Source organism: Carex rostrata, chromosome 13 (genome assembly GCF_964058835.1).
Source record: "Carex rostrata chromosome 13, lpCarRost1.2, whole genome shotgun sequence".
NCBI classification, from domain to species: domain Eukaryota; kingdom Viridiplantae; phylum Streptophyta; class Magnoliopsida; order Poales; family Cyperaceae; genus Carex; species Carex rostrata.
In genome coordinates this window covers 5,237,649-5,255,770 of record NC_135930.1, presented here as the reverse complement: position 1 = coordinate 5,255,770, position 18,122 = coordinate 5,237,649, and the positions used below count along the sequence as shown (strand labels likewise).

General features: G+C 34.3%; 3 protein-coding genes across 6 annotated transcripts in view; 1 reads left to right on the top strand and 2 right to left on the bottom strand.

Moving 5' to 3' along the window:
- Nucleotides 1-11,003, bottom strand: part of AAE16 (AMP-dependent synthetase and ligase family protein) — a 41,695-nt gene extending 30,692 nt beyond the window's left edge. Inside the window, exons 1-18 of one of the 4 annotated variants that reach the window (XM_078313512.1) lie at nt 10,706-11,003; nt 10,111-10,311; nt 9,437-9,551; nt 9,266-9,353; nt 8,803-9,017; nt 8,594-8,712; nt 8,209-8,358; nt 8,041-8,108; nt 7,847-7,952; nt 7,579-7,737; nt 7,368-7,421; nt 7,183-7,263; nt 6,916-7,053; nt 6,086-6,245; nt 5,022-5,101; nt 4,717-4,844; nt 4,558-4,615; nt 4,272-4,441 (exon numbers count right to left, since the gene is read on the bottom strand). In XM_078313512.1, the coding sequence (XP_078169638.1) occupies nt 4,349-4,441; nt 4,558-4,615; nt 4,717-4,844; nt 5,022-5,101; nt 6,086-6,245; nt 6,916-7,053; nt 7,183-7,263; nt 7,368-7,421; nt 7,579-7,737; nt 7,847-7,952; nt 8,041-8,108; nt 8,209-8,358; nt 8,594-8,712; nt 8,803-9,017; nt 9,266-9,353; nt 9,437-9,551; nt 10,111-10,311; nt 10,706-10,867 (2,175 nt within the window). In that variant the 5' untranslated portion in view covers nt 10,868-11,003 and the 3' untranslated portion in view covers nt 4,272-4,348. Of the gene's footprint in view, nt 1-4,271; nt 4,442-4,557; nt 4,616-4,716; nt 4,845-5,021; nt 5,168-6,085; nt 6,246-6,915; nt 7,054-7,182; nt 7,264-7,367; nt 7,422-7,578; nt 7,738-7,846; nt 7,953-8,040; nt 8,109-8,208; nt 8,359-8,593; nt 8,713-8,802; nt 9,018-9,265; nt 9,362-9,436; nt 9,558-10,110; nt 10,312-10,705 lie in introns of those variants that run through there. The other 3 variants (XM_078313515.1, XM_078313514.1, XM_078313513.1) reach the window with 3 other exon arrangements.
- TIC22-III (Tic22-like family protein) lies at nt 1,436-4,147 on the top strand. The gene is made up of 8 exons (XM_078313516.1): nt 1,436-1,758; nt 2,036-2,276; nt 2,763-2,837; nt 2,938-2,997; nt 3,151-3,210; nt 3,312-3,392; nt 3,723-3,758; nt 3,873-4,147. Exons 1-8 carry the CDS (start codon nt 1,496-1,498, stop codon nt 3,945-3,947), a joined length of 891 nt encoding a protein of 296 aa, XP_078169642.1. The 5' UTR covers nt 1,436-1,495; the 3' UTR covers nt 3,948-4,147.
- Nucleotides 11,004-13,817: 2,814 nt separating the features above from the next.
- MEE40 (Pentatricopeptide repeat (PPR) superfamily protein) lies at nt 13,818-16,146 on the bottom strand. Its single transcript, XM_078313912.1, has one exon. It carries the CDS (start codon nt 16,077-16,079, stop codon nt 13,821-13,823), a length of 2,259 nt encoding a protein of 752 aa, XP_078170038.1. The 5' UTR covers nt 16,080-16,146; the 3' UTR covers nt 13,818-13,820.
- Nucleotides 16,147-18,122: the final 1,976 nt, after the last annotated feature.

Genomic DNA, 18,122 nt, shown 5'->3' with positions numbered 1-18,122 from the left:
GAGGGGCATATTGGTAATTTTTCATGATCATACCTTACTTGTTACTAATTGTAGATATAAAGTAACCTTCTCAAAAAGATGCAGAGAATTAAGTTGCTTCTCTTGCACCCTAGGATCAGATACTGATCTGGATTAATGGATTGGATCTGTAATTTTCTACACAAAGCACATGTCTATGAAAACCATACTGATATGTTAATCTGTTACTAAGAGGAAGACATCTGAGTTGAAATAAGATATTTGATTCATTTAAAGCTTGTCATTTACTCGATTACATTTAACAATTTTATGATCCTTCCCAGCCTATGTGCCGTTGCATCTGGTTCAGTACCGTTTGTGGCTCACAAAAGCATCTCAATCGAGGTCTGTACCAGTCTCCAAAATCTGATTCGAATTGTTGGTCCGCAGTTAATTCAGTTTCAATTGAGTATTACCCATGAAGAATTAAAACGAAACTAAAATAGAATTGACAAAATTGAAACCAAGTCCCATAAAGATTGATAGAACTAAAAAGGAAAAATATATGGACAACGGTTACATGCAAAGATTACAGTTTTTATCTATTCCAAAGAAAATGGTTTTCCTAAAATAATTCGGTTTCGAAGTAAGTTTATCTTGTTTTGACCATAAATTGGGGGCTACTTATAACAGAGATCTGAAGATAATCCAATTCATTATCTATTTATTAACATGTTTTTCCATAAGTGAGGCTATGAATCAATGTCTAATTCGTTTTCAAGGTTCAATTAATCAAACTGAACCATTCAACATTATCTCTATATCAAAATTTATTTGCAAACTAAATTTTATATATTTTTTATAACTTTTTTACCAATTTATTTTGTATTGATAGAAAACTAAATCGCTGCGTTTGAATGATCTTGAATTTTTAGATCAAGTGATATCTACCTATCCAATAATTAGTACAAACATAAAAAAAAATATAAATTTTGATCTATAAGTACATTTTTATATAAATATTATTTTGAAAGATTCAGATCAAATGTTTAAATTTTTTGAAATTGGAGATATTGATCCATAGTACGGATTAATATGCGTTATGCCCAGTACCATAGCCTCCCCTTTTTGTTTCAAAACTATTGCTTCATATTCTACCTTACCATTTATTTCTAACGAAAGTAAATAAAATATTTTTTCCTGGGCCTTTGAGCAAAACAACCATTTGGTAATTTGATGCTTTATCGCTCATTCAGTCAACCTTACTGAATTAATATCACCTGAGGTAACAGAAATTTTGAATTTAGATCAACACCGTCCGATCTGCTCTGACACGAGTATTAAAGGACCCTGTGCATTTCACCTCCACCGGATTGGCTCAGATTATGATCAGACAGTGCGGATCTTCTTTTTTTTTTTGAGGAAAAACCCGTAGGTAAGGATGCTGACTCTCACTTGCCAGAGTAAAGGATGAGAAGTCGAGAACCCTTTTCTTTTCTTTTCTTTCTTCCTCACAAAAAAAGCAAAAATAACGAAAATGCCTTTCCCTTTCGTCTCCCAAAACCCTACCAACCAAGACCAAAACCCCCCGCCAAATTCTCTCCAGTTCAACATCAACTCCTTCCTCTCCAGTGTCCAGTCGTCCGCCCATGCCGTTCTCTCCCACATCTGCCCTGTGGGTCCCATCCCAAAGCCTCCCTCCCCTGCCATCCCCCCTTCTTTCGCTCGCATCCCCTCCAGGGCGACGCGCAACACATCCTCCTCCAGTCCTTCCTCTCAGCCAGCAGCTAGCTTGCCAATGTACAAAGCTCCCTTTTGTATATTGATTATTGTCAAGTTATTTCTGCATATGTTTTTTAGACTCTGGTTTATTTGCAAAATGCCCTTGCATTTTTTTTTTCTAACTGTTGAAGTAAAGTAACATTATTGTCAATTTTATGAAGATAGAGCATTACTAATGTGATTACTAAGTGTTATTATCTCTTTCTTTTTTTTTAATTTTCCAAATTTATCTTTAAATTGCACTAGATTCATCCTAAAGTTGCGAAGGCCTTCAATATTTTTCAAATTTACATAGGAGTACCACTGTGGGGTACAATGAAGCTAGTATTGCGTCTCGGTTGGATGGTATACCAGTATATGCTCTGAGCAACGGGCAAGATGAGATTGTACTGGTATCTGCTCCAGATTCTGGTAAATCTCTGGGGTTGTTTTGTTTCAAGAAAGAAGATGCTGAGGCCATATTAAAAGAAATGAGAGAGATGGATAAAGAAATGAGACATGAAGGGTCAAGGGTCGTGCCAGTTGCATTGAACAAGGTACATGTTGTTACTGATAATATGGATGTTATGAAAGGTACAATTTGGTGTACAAGTACAACCTTATGTTATATGCTTACATTTGCAGCAATATAAAAGTCAGTTTTTATCTTTATTTGTTTAAAGGGCGTCAGTAAGTATATGGTATCTTGTATGATATATTTGTTTCATTTGATAAATTCATCTGGAATTTTCATATATATATATAATTATATATTTTCATTCTTGGAGTTTTTTTTTTTTTTTTGAGAGAGATGGTGGAGTGTATAGTGAATTTTTTAAATGTTTCATTGAAGTATATGTGTTCTCCTTTTTTTCATGTATGAATTTATAAGTTTTTTTTTAGGGAAACAAATGGAGTTTTATTTTAAAACAATGAATTTAAATTTTTAGCAGTAAGTATATAGCATCTTCTATGTATATTTATTTTATATGACTTTGTTTAAGTAAATATTCGCAGTAATGTATTACTTTCATTGTATTTAGATTTTTCAACTGAAGGCAGATGGGATTTCTTTTAGATTTATTCCAGAATCTTCTCAGGTGGTGAAGGCTCTTAAGGCAAGTATTATTTTTTCCTAGTAAATATATTACTTTATATTATTTTTTCTATATTTTTTTGCATTTTATTTTACTTTATTTTAATTATATAATTTTATAGGAAAAGGCGAAGGCCGGTGAGAATGCTGGAGGGGGTTTCAATGGTGTACCAGTTTTTCAGGTGAGGGGCTTTGATATGATCTTCTGTTAAATTTGATACAAAACTTGTACCAATTGGGTAGCAAGAAGACTTATTTTCTCCTTTGTGCTTCTTATCTTATCTGTTATATTTCTCAAATCATGCTTGTTTCAATATATTTACCTGTATTTTCAGTCTAGGAGTTTGTTTGTGAAAAGTGGAAACAAGAAATACCGCCCAGTTTTCTTCAGAAAGGTTAGAGCTAATAAAAAAAAAGTCTTTTTTACCTTTATAGCCTTACTTATTTTACTTTTTTTATTATTTAAAATACTTGCTCAATTGAATGATACAAATAGGAGGATCTTGATGATTCACTTGCCAGAGTATCAAAAGAGCAGAGGCGAGTCAATCCAACCATGAGGGTTGGTGATATACAGGTAAATTATTAATAGTTAGTCGAAAATTCCTTGATGCTCCCCAATAAAATTTCATAATGGTCCACTAAACTTGAATTCTTTACTTTGGTCTGTATGAAAAAGGCCTAAACATGAAAATAAATACCATATATGTGTTTTGCTATATCTTAATGAGGGTATGGCATTAAGATGAAATGAGGGTTTTTTTTTCTGGTATATATTTTAAAAAATAAATAAAAAAGGAAAACATGTTGATTACATTAAAATTTGTGAGAATCCATAATTCTAATTTGTCGTGAATAATTGGTGTAGCTACTTGGTTACTTCTATTTCATTTTTCTCTTTTTGTAGGTTGGAGTGTTTGAAGAAATTCTGAAAACTATGGTGGTTTGTGCTATATCTTTTTTTTTTTTAAATTTCTTTATCTTTCTGATTTTTTTCAAGTTCATTAATGGTGTATTAATGCATGTTAATAACATAATTCCACTATTATATTTGTAGGAGGGATCTACATCAAAATGGGATGATGTGGTTTTTGTACCACCTGGTTTCAAGATGCCAGCTTATCAAAACTAATGCCATGACCTAATAGTAGTTTCTTTAGACGTTGGTTTTTATTTTCCCAAATTTTTAGGATAAGAAAGATAGCTTTGTCTATTTTAATGCTGTAGCTTCTTGTTATTATACAAAAATAACTTCATATATAACTGAACTTTTAGTGGGGTTCATTTTGCTCAATTCAATGTAATGCAGTCTCTGTGTAGTTTCTTCTTTTACTATTTTTCATAATTACTCAATTACTGTAAACAAAGTTCCTAGCAAAAGAAATTCTATGTCCAGCATCTCAGGCGCTTGTGAAAGATTAAATTAAGATAAAATTCTCGAGACGAGAAATAATATGAAAAGACTTGTAAGACTACTATGCATGTTTGAGCAAATTTTATCTACAACAGCTTCTAGATTAGATCAAATTTCCTTTATTTATACAAGTTAGTGATTTCATTGCTATATTTGGCAGTCACTTTGTCTCTCCTAACTTTCATAGTTGGTGTCATCAAACCATTATCCACCTGAAATTGACGAAACAATTTAGTAATAAAATAGTTAATATGAATCTGATAAACACACAATCTTCTAATTTACCAATGAAAATTGAAAAAAAAAAAAAAAAGTTCGTAAGACTTACCGTGAAAGATTCATCTATAATTAATATTGGGCCGATTTGAAAAGCACAACCAGCAGTCCTACAATTGTACAGTAAAAAGTATTTATAGAATGATTCATTTCTCAAAGTCAAAATATTAGATAATTCATCATATAATGGAATTTGCAGAATGATACTCACCAAGTTCTGACTTCACCATATAAAAGATTTCGCACATTTTCTTTGGTTGGTTCCTCTTTTTTCTCAAGCAAAACTGATCTGACTTCATCATTATTTGGAACAATGATTGCACCCAGACGCCGTTGATCCTACAAAAGTATTTAATAATGATATTTTGAGTTTGTCAAGCAGAATAATCAGTCTCTTTTTCTTTCCCACATGGATTGTTAGCATGACACAATTGTAAGATTTTGCTTTTCTAGTGACATGTATGCAGAGCAAGGATCATTTCTGATTGTTTATTGCTTCTTTTCTTTAAATTTTACCTGGCCAATGACAACTATTTGATGGATCAGACTACTACGCATGGCTGCTTCCTCTATCTCTGTCGGCTCCACATTTTCACCTAGAAAATCATATTACTCAAAAGTTATTTCCATAGCGATAGTACATCAGAATGCTACCTATACCCCTGCAAAAGAAGAATTCCTCACATACCCCTCTAACATGGATAGTACAAAATATAAATCCTCCCCATCTTGTTACTTCAGAAATTCCTAAATCTACCCCAAATTTCTTCCCTATTTATGTAGAGATAGAAGCTAAGATGAAGATGTTGCTTTCATATCTTGTACGTGAGGAGAGTAACGTGTACATGGGTCATGGGGTATGCTTTTGCGACGTCATACTTTATACCCATGTTTGTTAAGGTATTTCATTATAATTTTTGCTTTGCACGAGTATATGTAATTTTTCAACAATAATTGGATACTTTAAGGTGCTCATGATATTCTTTTCACTTTGCATAGGTATACTTTACAACCTTTCAAAGATAGATGAATTCTTCCCAGAATTCAGTACATAAATGCAATGGAGAGAGGCTACAGTACTATCCATAGCACATATTGGTCTGTACTATGGATCAATATCACCGTTTTCAAATTTCAAACAGTTGATCTTAACCATTCAACATAATCTCCATGTGAAAATGCACTTGCAGATAAATTTTACATTTTTGTCAAATTTTTTTACTATTTTTTTAGATAGGTAGAAAATCACTTGATCTATAGATTCTAGACCATTTCAAATTTGTTATTTTCTACCTATCTAAAAATAAAAAAATATAGTAAAAGAATTCTAAAAAATGTAAATTTTAGTTTGCAAATACATTTTCGTATGGAGATCATGTTGAACTGTTTATGTTGACTATTTAAACTTTGAAAACAAAGATATTGATCCATAGCATGGATCAATCCGCACTATGCATAGTACATAGACTCACTCAATGCGATGTACATTATTGTACCACGGCATGCTATTCCTATGGTGCAAGACATGTGCATGCATTAAGGATATAACTTAGTTAATCTATCATTTGATTTTGAGATACCTGTGGTGAGAACAATGGTATCCTTGGCACGGCCTTCTAGAACAAGCATGCCTCTGCAAAGGCGGCTCCGACCAATGTCATGCTTTGGAGCAATCCATCCTATATCTCCAGTGTCGATCCAACCATCCCTGTCTAGTGCTGCTTCTGTGGAAGATTTATTCTGTTTAAGAAAAGAATTAAATAATAAAAAAACGCAATTAGAGAAACAACATATACATCAACAGATATTAAACTCAGGCAGGGATATTTTTATCTTTTTTTATAAAAGTGGGTACAACCCACTGATTTCATTACTACTGAAACCACAAAAACCATAAGGGTAACTATTAACCAATCCCTAGAGTACATACTGACCCTAGTAGTTCTATTACATCCATCATCACAGACTACCACAAAAATAACTACATCACAACAAAACACCCTAAGCACACATTGTTTGCTTACTGCTAGCAAACCATTTACAATAAAAACTTCAAAACATAACAGTTTAGTTAAAAGACTAAAGAAAACCAGCACCCAACTCAGGTAGGGATATATTTGTCAATTCCCAAAAGTGTTACACAGTTCAAAAATATTATCCAATTAATTATCCATCAATCAAATTTAAGCAAAATTATAGTTTCACCACATTTTGTGGAGCCCTTGGCTTACATCGATTTTCGTTTCTTGTGCAGAGAATAATGTAAATATAGCCCATTTTTAAGCATAATGGAAGGCTATTAGATGCATAGTATTTGCCTCATCAGAAGGAACTCCGCAATCAACAGTTATGTTATCAGATCTGACCATAATGCAAAATTCAATGTAAGATGACCATTAGATTTCTGTACCTTGTAATAGCCTTTCATGACTTGAGGCCCTCTAATCTTGACAATACCTTTCGACCCATTTGGTACCAATTGACCTGTTTCCATATCAACGATCTTGATTTCTGTGTGCTTTATCGGATGTCCCACTGTGCCTAGAACCTTCACAGATTAACAAAGTATCATACTAATTTGGTCAAGTTCAACTGGAGCTACTTTCGGAAAAAAAAAATAAAAAAATTCATTTTTAATAATCTTGAAGAGTAACAAAGGAAGTTTTAGATATTTTACATTACAATCAGGCCTTCTGGCAGCGACAACAGGGGAGGTCTCTGTCAAACCATACCCATTTTGTACTTTAACCCCAATTGCCTAAATCAACAAATGCAAGTTCAACATCAAATTTGATTCTAGAAATAAACAAAATCAAAGAAAAAAAAGAGATAATGAATGAAAAGCTAATCTAGAGTTTTAACCTCAAAAAATTTATCAATATGCATTGGTAGACTTCCACCTCCACTAATACCAGCCTGCATGTTTGATAGAGAAGTTGCACATATATTATCATTTAGCAAATGCTACATTTCTAGTATTTTAGGTATCTAGCTTTTTTAAAAGATATATGAATACTGTCTCTTTTAAAAACGTAGCTCTGTGATATCCAAGAATTATGATGAAGGAGCACACCTTTGATATACCGATTGAAGAGTGAATTTTAGAGTAGAGCAGCATTTTTGCGAGAATATGCAAAGGAAATAGAATGGCAGCCACAAATCGTGCCCACAACCAATCAAGGATACAAATAAATAACGACGGTTGCCTTGGATTCTTAGAAAGTGCTTTTCCCTTTTGTAATTATTTCCATAAAGAAAAGAAAATGAGAGAGAGAAGAAAAGGTCAGAATTTATAAGATCATGCATGATATAAAGAACTCGAGAAAAAAAAAAATTCAAACCTCATAAATTCTCCTAGCCTCTGTATAAAGCATGCTAATGTTAATTAGCATAAGTGCAACTAACTTCCTAGCAGTTGAACTAGCTGAGATCTGCTTTTGGATTGAACTGCACATAATGACAATACACAACTCATAGCTTCATTCAAGAGAAATAAATAAAATAGAAGTAACATTTGATGGACTTTAATACCTACTTGTAAAGTGTTTCATATACTAGTGGCACTGAAACAACATACTGGGGTTGGTACTGCTTCAAATCTTGCTAGCAATTAACAACCACACAAAAAAGATGTGTCATTGTTTTTAAAAATGCATACCAAAATTAATTTATAGATATTAAAATTGTGAAATCATTTTTATACCTTCAGAAAATTGACATTGGTGTAGACTTGTTCTGTTCCATGTGTGAAGATGAAATACTCAGCAGCACGCTCATATGCATGCCATGATGGAAGCATACTAAGAAATCTATCTCCTACTTGGCATGGTACTATGTCCCACAAATTATTTATCTGAAATTATTAACACAATGCCACTAAAAAATGGGAAATTTTCTGTATTCTGCAAATAACACATTATCTGAATATATTTTTTAGTTAGTAGTAAAATTCTCAGTGTTCATAAATCATTACATTTGACCAAACCTTAAGAGTTTTGTCTTATTTGCAATTACCACAACACTGAATATTGTTGTATTTAAGTTTCAAGAAATCAAAACGTAATTACTCTTTGAAAAGAGTAACCAACCTGGTGCAAGATGTTCTGATGAGTCAGCATAACACCCTTTGGCGTACCACTCGTACCACTGGTGTACATCAGAGTTGCTACATCATCAGGTTTTATGGCCTCAAATTCTATCTTTTCACCTGGTAAAAAAGGACATTATACATATTAAATTAAAAATGGTCCAATAGTTAATAAGAAAAGAAAAACAAGCAATGCTAAAGATGTAGTACCTTCTTTTAAAGATTCTACCAACAAATGGCGTTTCTTTTTTCCTAGTTCAGTGATTTCATTGTACATATACAAAGGTATATTCGCCATGGGAACATTTTTGTTTGGGTCCAGTTTGTCGCCCCAAAGCAAAATTACAAATCTAACCTTTACTCTTGGAACAAGTGAATCGACTAGCCTTTTAAGAAATTTTGGGTCGTCCACTACAAGACCTACACTGTAATTATAGACAAAAACAATAAATAGGCAACATAATACAAAAAAAAAGTTTTTTTTGTCTAAATAAAAAAAAAATACTTTCAATAATTAAATCTTAAAAGCAAATGAAAAAATAGTCAGGAAAAAGTACCTTGACCACATCAAATCCCCTCTCTTGACAAAAACAACTAAACATAAACAAAATGAATGGATACATAATTGACCTAGTTTCTATGTAGCAATATCTTACAATAAAAAAATGTGTACCTTTCTGAATGGGTATAGATTTGAAATAACTCTTCATCAGTCGATCTCGTGCCTCGTACAACATTTATAGCGCCTGTGGCCATGATACCTGCAATACTATCACCCATGTAATTTTACAACTTCAACCCTAAAAGAAAAAGGTAATACTTAATTCAGGAAAATAACACACACCTTGATCAGCAATTAGCCACCTAGATGAGTTGTCAGCAAAGAGAGATATCTTTTCCTCTGGGAGTGATCCTATCTGCCTCAATCCTTCGGCAAAATTCAAAATTTCTTGCTCAAGCTGAAATTAACTGGAATCTCTTAAAAAATATTGAAAAAACAAAACATATAGGTTTGCAAAGTTTAGGCAGCAGGAAATTTTGTGCTGGTCCCATTTGAATTTGTTTTGTGAAATGTTTCTCATTAGGAGTGTTCATCGATCTGGTTTATTTGGTTTTCAACTGAACCGACAAATTTTGGATTAAATGGTTCGGTTCAGTTGAATTTTTTAATTACTTTGGTTTTTTATATTTGGTTCGGTTTAATCTCTCTTATTTCGGTTCGGCTGGTATATATCTTGATATTTATTTCTATCATTATTAAATGTATTTGTATAATTGAGTTTTGACCTTTTGAAATTTAATCTCTCTTATTTCAGTTCAACCAATCAAACCAAAATGTACTTCGGTTTTTTTGGTTCAGTTGTTATTTGGTTGACAAGTTTAATTCGTTTGGTTCGGTTAGATTTTTGAAAACAGAATAAAATTTTGGTTTGGTTATTTTAATTCGGTTGAACCGAACCGACCGTTTGAACACTCTTATTTCTCTATGGTATTGAAACAATGAGAAATTTCTATTACTTGTTTGTAGGTCAAATTTGAAGGAGGATCGTGATATGGATCCACCAAGGCAACCAGGTCGCCAAATTTTTGTGCATTAGTCCTCCAAATTTCCGGAACTGCTTTCCAATCATGGGAGCCAGAGTGACTGTCAGTGGTCGGGCCTGCAATTTCTCCCTCTTCTAGAAATTTAGAGCCTTTCCTTTTAATTTTAAATCCAACCTACATATATGAATAAATGAATGTATTGTAATTTACAAAGTCAAATGTTATTAAAAAGATATTTTAATATACAAGGGTCTATTGCGAAAATTTTATAATTTTTAAAAAAAGATCGCTAATGATTCGTCTCAAAAGTGTAACTGAGGCGCCCCATTTCTGTCCATGATTGTACAGTTTTTAATAAAAAGAATTGTGAGGAAAGGTGCTTTGATTATCCTTACTTTTTCCCTTTCCAATCAAATTGACAAGTGCATAATTACATTAAAAAGGTGGAAAATCGAACATGGAAATAGACCAACTGATATAGCTAAACGCCACTGCAGTACTCAGTGTGATTGCATTTTTACAAAAAAAAATTAAGCAATAAAGGTTCATAAAGAGGACACATTCCAACCTCCGAGCAACAAAGAGCTACACCAGATCGACGGCGCCTGATCGAGAAGCATGGCTTGGATGCGGTCCACGGCGGTCCATGGCGGGAGCTGAGCAGGAGACCGGCCGGTCCACGTCGGCGCATGAGGTGCCCGCCTGAGCTGGAGCTGATTCGCATCGCCATTTTTTTGCTGATCAAGTGTGTGGGAGAGAGATTTTTGTCGTTTTAGCATAAAAGTCTGTACGCAGATGAGAGAGAAAAAATGTCGTTTAGAAATGAAATGAAAGTCTGTCATTGAGAAAAAAATTAATGTACATATCAGACAAATCACGAGGTCTCTGGAGACTCTTGACTTCTATTTACGGGCTCTTTATTGATCTCATATCAGTTATCACGGAATAGGTTAGCATCTTATGCATAGCACAGAGCTCCTCCATGTAACGTCTTGAATTTTAACTTTTTAAAATCTTAACGGTTGATCTGAATCGTTTATTTTGTTTTTCATATTAATATGTATTTGAAGACCAAATTTTATATTTTTTGGAATTTGTTTATTATTATTTTAGATTTATTGAAAATCGCTGTTTTTTTATGGTTCAGATTTGTTGAAAAAAATGATTTTCAATAAATCTAAAGAAATAATAAAAAAATTTCAAAAAATGTAAAATTTGGTCCCCAAACACAAATTAATATGGAGAACAAGATGAACGGTTCGGATCGACCGTTAGGATTTTGAAAAGTCGAAATCCAAGACGTTGCATGAAAGGACTCTATGCTATTCATAGCATGATAGCATATTCCCAGTTATCACCTAAGGTAACATATTTTACTATTTATATCAGAACCGTTGATCAGACGTTCCGGCATTTCGGAGTTTCACACTGAATATCAACCGTTGAATAATTCAGCGAGTAGGTTATTTTTTTTTATTTAAAAAATGGGCCTGACCATCCAACTAGAATCCGAGCCATCTGATCCTACAATTTCATGTTTGAATAACATAAATGAATGTCAAATTTCAAAATCAAATATGCACTTAAATAGATATGGATGAAGAGAGATAATGAAGGATGATGGATTCATATACCAATTTGTAATGGATAATTATTGGAGGATGTCAACAAATATTCAACAACAAAAAATAAGCATTTCAAAATTTAAAACAAATCAGACTACAAAATAGATAATAGGCATGTATCAATTGCTATTTATTAAACAAAATGCCGAAATATATAAAAATATTTTCAATACTAAATTATATCAATTTGTTGACTGAGTTTTTTTTGTGGGCAGATAAGTTGAAGAATTTTTTTTTTCCAAAATAATTTAAATTTACATTAGAAAATCCGCATGTCTAGCACTTCGCAAGTAGTGCAATAAAATTTATTAAAATTAAACGTGCTTCATTAATTACTATGCTCATGAATCATGGTAGAAATAAAAAATGTTATCAATGTGCAAGATGCAAATATTGTATCTTGCAGTATGGTATTTTCATGCCCGCCATCCAATCAATGAGCAAATTTGAATACTTTCATCATACGTGGATGCCGTACAATTAATGATATCTGAATATTTAATTGATTCGGTATTCACGAGCCCACATTCATGCCAAGGAAATGAATAATTAATCCATTTCAGGGCCCACATTCGTGGTCATGATCTATTGCGGCACAAACCATCATTCCAATCATGTGCCAATGTACCAATTGAATTTCATCTACTACCGTGCATCATAGTGACAAATGAATTATTCGGATTCGGTTCGGCGAGATCAAAAATTCGTGATTCGGGTATAATTCGGGTATGATTCGAGAATGATTCGGAATTATCCAGATTAGAAATCTCAGTCCTGCAAGGGAGCAAAAAATAAAAAACCAAAAAAATAATTGTTCTTGGAAAAATTCAGGAAAAATTCGTGAATAATTCGTGAATAATTCGTAAAATTCGGAAAAAGTTTGTAAAATTCGGTAATTATTCGGGTTTAATTCGGTCAATGTTCGGTTCGACATCACCCCAAAAAAAAATTAAACAGGTATAATTCGGATATAATTCGAATATCTTATCACTATGCTGTGCATTAGGCAAAATGCCATACATCACAAAAACAATTAATTCTAACACCACTAAATACACCTCAGAAGTTAGGAAGCCTTAAATTACTGAGTAGTAGTTCCAAGTCCAACTTCCACGCAACAATGTTACCAAAAATATACTGTCCTGCATTGAATTATGTACAAGAGAAAGAAAGACTGTTCCTTATATATACCAGTAGAAAATTTATGATTAAATTTATTTCAATCCTCAGTAAATAAACTTCTACATTTTAGTCAGGACAAAACAACAAAAATGTCTGTTCCTTATATATACCAGTACTACAAAAACTGTTCCTTCACCAGTACAAGTTCCTTGTACCAGTATGTCTATATCATAAAAACAACTAATTTTAATTTCACTAAATATGCCTCAAAAGTTCGGAAGCTTTATAGTTCCAACTTCCAAACAATAATATTACCGAAATTATATACTGTGCTGCATTGAATCATGTACAAGAGAAAGAAGACAAACAGCAGCAAAAAAATTATGATTAAATTAATTTCAATCCTCAGTAAAATAAACCTCTAAAATTTAGTCAGTACAAAACAACAAAAAAAACTGTTCCTCATGTACACCAGTCTGCATCAGAAGGCACTACAAAAACTGGAATCCGCATCCCCTGAGATACTCAACTTTTGAGTTGATAAGAGTAAAATCTGAACCGTTCAACACAAATCTTAAAGCAGCACATTTCCATCAACTCAAAAGTTTAGTTATCTCAGAGGATAAGCTTCCCAAAAACTGTTACTTATACCAGTATCAGAAGGCCTTTAACCAACTTTTTAATCAACTTATGCTGCATTTTAATGTAATATGATTTAACGATAATAAAGATTATACATCGAGTTAAAAAGGCACAAACTAGTTTACAAACTCATTTGTTGTTACAACAACCTAAAAATGATCAACTTACATTCCTATTCTTTGCTTTTGCTAAATTAAAAATTACGAGTGCTCTATCCCGCCCACAAATTCCAACACAAACATGTGTGATATGAAGATACCTAGATAAAATAAAGCAAATTAAGTCTATATGTTGCTAGTAACGGCCTCTTCTCGATCTTCTTCCATCTAGAAACCGACCAAATGTACGTATCCCCTCCTCATACATTCTTGCTTTCAGAAACCCATTAACAGCAGATACCTCATTTGAAGCAAAACGAACTCTGTCCATGACCAACTCAATCAAATCTACAAGTTTTTTCTCCATTCTCAATGCCAACAAACCCTCCGCCAAGTTCAAAAACGACGAAAACTCGGGCACAAATCCCTTCTCTACCATCTCCACCAAGAAATCAGCGGCTTCCATTATCGGTCCCCCACCATGGCAGAGGCCCCGCATGACTATTTTGTAACTAATAGCATCTGGATCCTCTCCAGTTTCTTGCATTTCTCTAAATAGCCCCATTGCTTCTTTATTCCGACGTGCCTTAAAAAGAGCAGATACCACCGGGTTGTACTCTCTTGGACCCGGTTTCAAACCCTTTATGCGCATACCCCTAAGCAGTTTGCATGCATATCGGGTCCGCCGTGCCTTGCAAAAGCAGTTAATTAGGTTTCCATAAACAAATTTGTCGGGTTCAAACCCGTTTTGGGTCATGCTTTCCACTAACTCACCTGCCTCCTTTACGTTACCTTCCTGGCAATAGTGTGTCAAGATGGAGTTGTATGTGTACTTATCGGGTTTGAGCCCGTTAACAACCATTTGATCCAGTAGATCCTTTGCCTCATTTATTCGGTTACTTTTACAAAGCCCGTCAATAAGGGAGTTGTACGTGACTAGGTCTTTAGGGATCCCATTTATCTCCATTTCATCGAACAAGTCTAGTGCATCCTCTATCCTTTTCTCTTTGCAAAGCCCGTCTATTAATATATTGTAAGTCACAGAAGGTATTGAGTACCCATTGAGTTTCATTTCTTTAAACAACTTTAAAGCCTTATCTAACCGCCCCTCGGAGCATAGTTGCTTAAGGAAGGTGTTATATGTGACATCATCGGGTGTACACCCGCTATCTCTCATTTCCTCAAACATCTGATAAGCAAGCTTAAATTCACCTGATTTGAGAAGACCATTTATCAATGAATTAAAGGTATAGGCATCTGGTGCAAGATCGTTACGAGTGAGGTCGTGTGCAATGTCTATGGCCTCATCGACACGATCGGACATGCATAAGGAATTTATTAGGATATTATAAGTGGCCAAATTAGGTGAATAGCCTTTCTCAACCATTTTATCAAGTACTGTCATGGCCTCTTCAGTACAATTTGTTTTACATAAATGGCTGATTAGGGTATTGTACGCGGTCTCATCTGGATCTAAACCGGCACTAATCATGTCATCTAGGACACCAACTGCTTGTCTGACATATCCAGCCTGGCACATGCCATTCAACAATGAAGTGAACATGAACTTGTCGGTTATCAACCTGTTACCCGACTCCTCTTGGATGAGACTCATGGCTTCTTGAATGAGGCCTTTCTGACAAAACCCCTGTACCAGTAGACTTACTGTTACATCTGTCAATTTAATCCCTTCTTGTACCATTATATCTTTTATTCTCAAAGCAGCATCAATGTTCTCTTCTTCAATAAACCCCTTCATTAATGCTGTAAGTATTTTCTCATTGGGAGATAAATTTCTCTTAGACATATCATCGAGCACTAACAGTGCAGCTTGAGTCTGATGGATTTTGCAAAAGGCCGTGATTAATGCAGTAAAGGTCTCTATGCTGGGTTCACATCCTCTTGTTACCATTTCAGTAAAAACCAATTCCATAAGCTTCATTTTGCTTCCATCTAATAGAAAATTAAGGAGGTGATTGTACAACACTATGTCTGGTCTCACCCCAAATTCTTGTTCCATTTGATTTAGTACAAAATCAACAGCCTCATCAAATAAAGAGAATTTAGCATAGCATTCTATGACAAATAAGAAGGTATTACTGTTGATTCGGATTCCTTTCAGACTCATCTGTTTAAGAACGAAATTTAATTCACCAAAAGACCCCGTCTTCCCCAATTGTGAGACCATTTCTTCATAAACCGGATAAGATACATCCGACTCGTTCTTTTCCAATGCTGAATTGAATAGTCGGAATGACAATATGGGGTCGTTTTGTTTACGGATTAGGGTTAAGAGGCTGTTCGAACTTGATTTGCGTTGCAGAGACATTTCGGTTGGATTTGAAACTGATGCGCCATTTAGGGATGCAAAAGAGACCACACGGCTTGGTGGGTTTTTGGATTTGAGAGAGAAGAAAAACAAAGGATGGATTGTTAAAGCTGTGGAGACAGCCATTGAAGCAATTCCACGAACACCTACAGTGCACTAGACAAGAGGTTTAAGGTTTGGAGAGTGGAGTCTCCCCAAGTGATGATTTTTTCTTTCCTTCTAGTTCTAGATAAGAGTCCATATACTATAAAGTAACAGAGTATTTCTGTATAGATCCGAACAGTCCGATCAGAATCCTGACCTGATTGGACTGCAAGGGTTCCTTTAATATGCGTGCGGTATTTGATCGGACGGGCTCGATCAAAAGGTAAATATTCTGTTACCTTATGGGAGAGAGGGAGCGAAGAAAACTGAGAGAGATTTTTTGTGGCTGATTCACTTGGATGTATTTGTGAAGTAAAATGTTTGTACGAATAGGGGTGTTTCAATGGTTGGTTCGGTTGGAACTTGGAACCGAAGTTTAAATGTCAAATCAAACTTTATTTCGATTTTCAAAAATAAAACAAAATCGAATCGAACAAACCAAATTAAATTTTGATTTGTTCGGTTGAACCAAAATAAGACATGAGAATAAAAAAAAAAGACACGTAAATTTGTTGAGAATTTTTAAAAATTAAAGTGTAAAATATGAAAGGCAACTGTTCATTAATAACTCTTTACTTACTATCTTGATCTCTCCTTATTTGATCGATCAAACTTGTTCATGCCTTTGATTGAGAAAATAGAATCTAAGTTGGAAGGATGGAAAGGGCGACTCATTTCTAGAGGAGGCCGTTTGCAACTTATGAATTCGGTATTAAGCTCAGTGCCCATATATTTTATGTCTTCTTTTCTATTACCGGTTTGGGTAATCAAAAGAATTGACAAAATTCGAAGAGATTTTCTATGGGGTAAATCTGAAAAAAGAAAGGGTATTTCTCTAATTAATTGGGAAATGGTTTGTTTACCTAGAGAATATGGAGGTATAGGAGGGGCTAATCTGGTTGTTCGAAACCAATCATTATTACTTAGATGGTGGTGGCGTTTGTATCGGGTTTCAAATTCTCTATGGACCCAAACTGTGAGTCAGTTGTATAATTTGACAACTGCTACACAAACACACAATTTGGATGAGAAAAGGGTCTTTCTTTTGGTTACAACTGTTGAAACTCAGACCCAATTTTGATTGGAGTGTTACATGGAATATTGCTAATGGATCTTTGATATCTTATTGGTTTGATTCGTGGACATACCCTCCGAAGGCCTCTCAAATGATACCAGATCGATCCACTAGAAAATTTTCTTTACAAAGGGCAATAAACAGTGGCGTTTGTCAGAATAGTCTAACACAAGGCCATTTAGAAGATCAAATTCTGTGGTTATGGACCAAAGACAAGGAATATTCAGCTAATTCCTTTTATAAATAGTTATATCAGCCGGTAAAACAAAGTGGCCTTACCGGTTCATTTGGCAGCTTAAGATCCCGCCAACTGTTAGAGTTTTTGCCTTCTTGTTGCTCCAAGGAAGATTACTAACTCATGATGTCATGCTTCATAGAGGAATTCATTGCGAATCAAGGTGTGAGGTTTGTCAGAATTGCTCCATGGAAACATCTTTACACCTTTTTTTTAGGTGCATATTTTCCAGGAGAGTCTGGACAAGGTTGAATTGTTTGATTGGCATTAGCATCATCCACTTTGGAGATTCAGTTCAAGCAACAGTAGATAACTCATGGAGCCGATGTAAGAACAGATACTCAAGGAATAAATGGGGTTCGTACTTCTAAATTTGCTGGTACCTGTGGAGGGGTAGAAATCAGAAAATTTTTGAAGATTGCGTAGTTGACCCGGATTGGATGGCACACCAGGCCAGAAGAGAAGCAGAACTTTGGATGAAATATTGTTGATGTTATTTTCTTGTAATTTTGGAGTTCTTGGGGGTGTTTTTGTAATTGTTGCACTTCTAATTTTGATGCTGTATAGGTACTGGTAAAGGCGAACTGGTATGGTACCGGTACCAGTTGTCAGTTGTATATACCTTGATAGCTTCTGTCGGTTTTTCAAAAAAATATTTGATCAATCAAACTTAGTAATCTATGAAATTCAGAAAAACGATCGAGAGGAAAAAGAG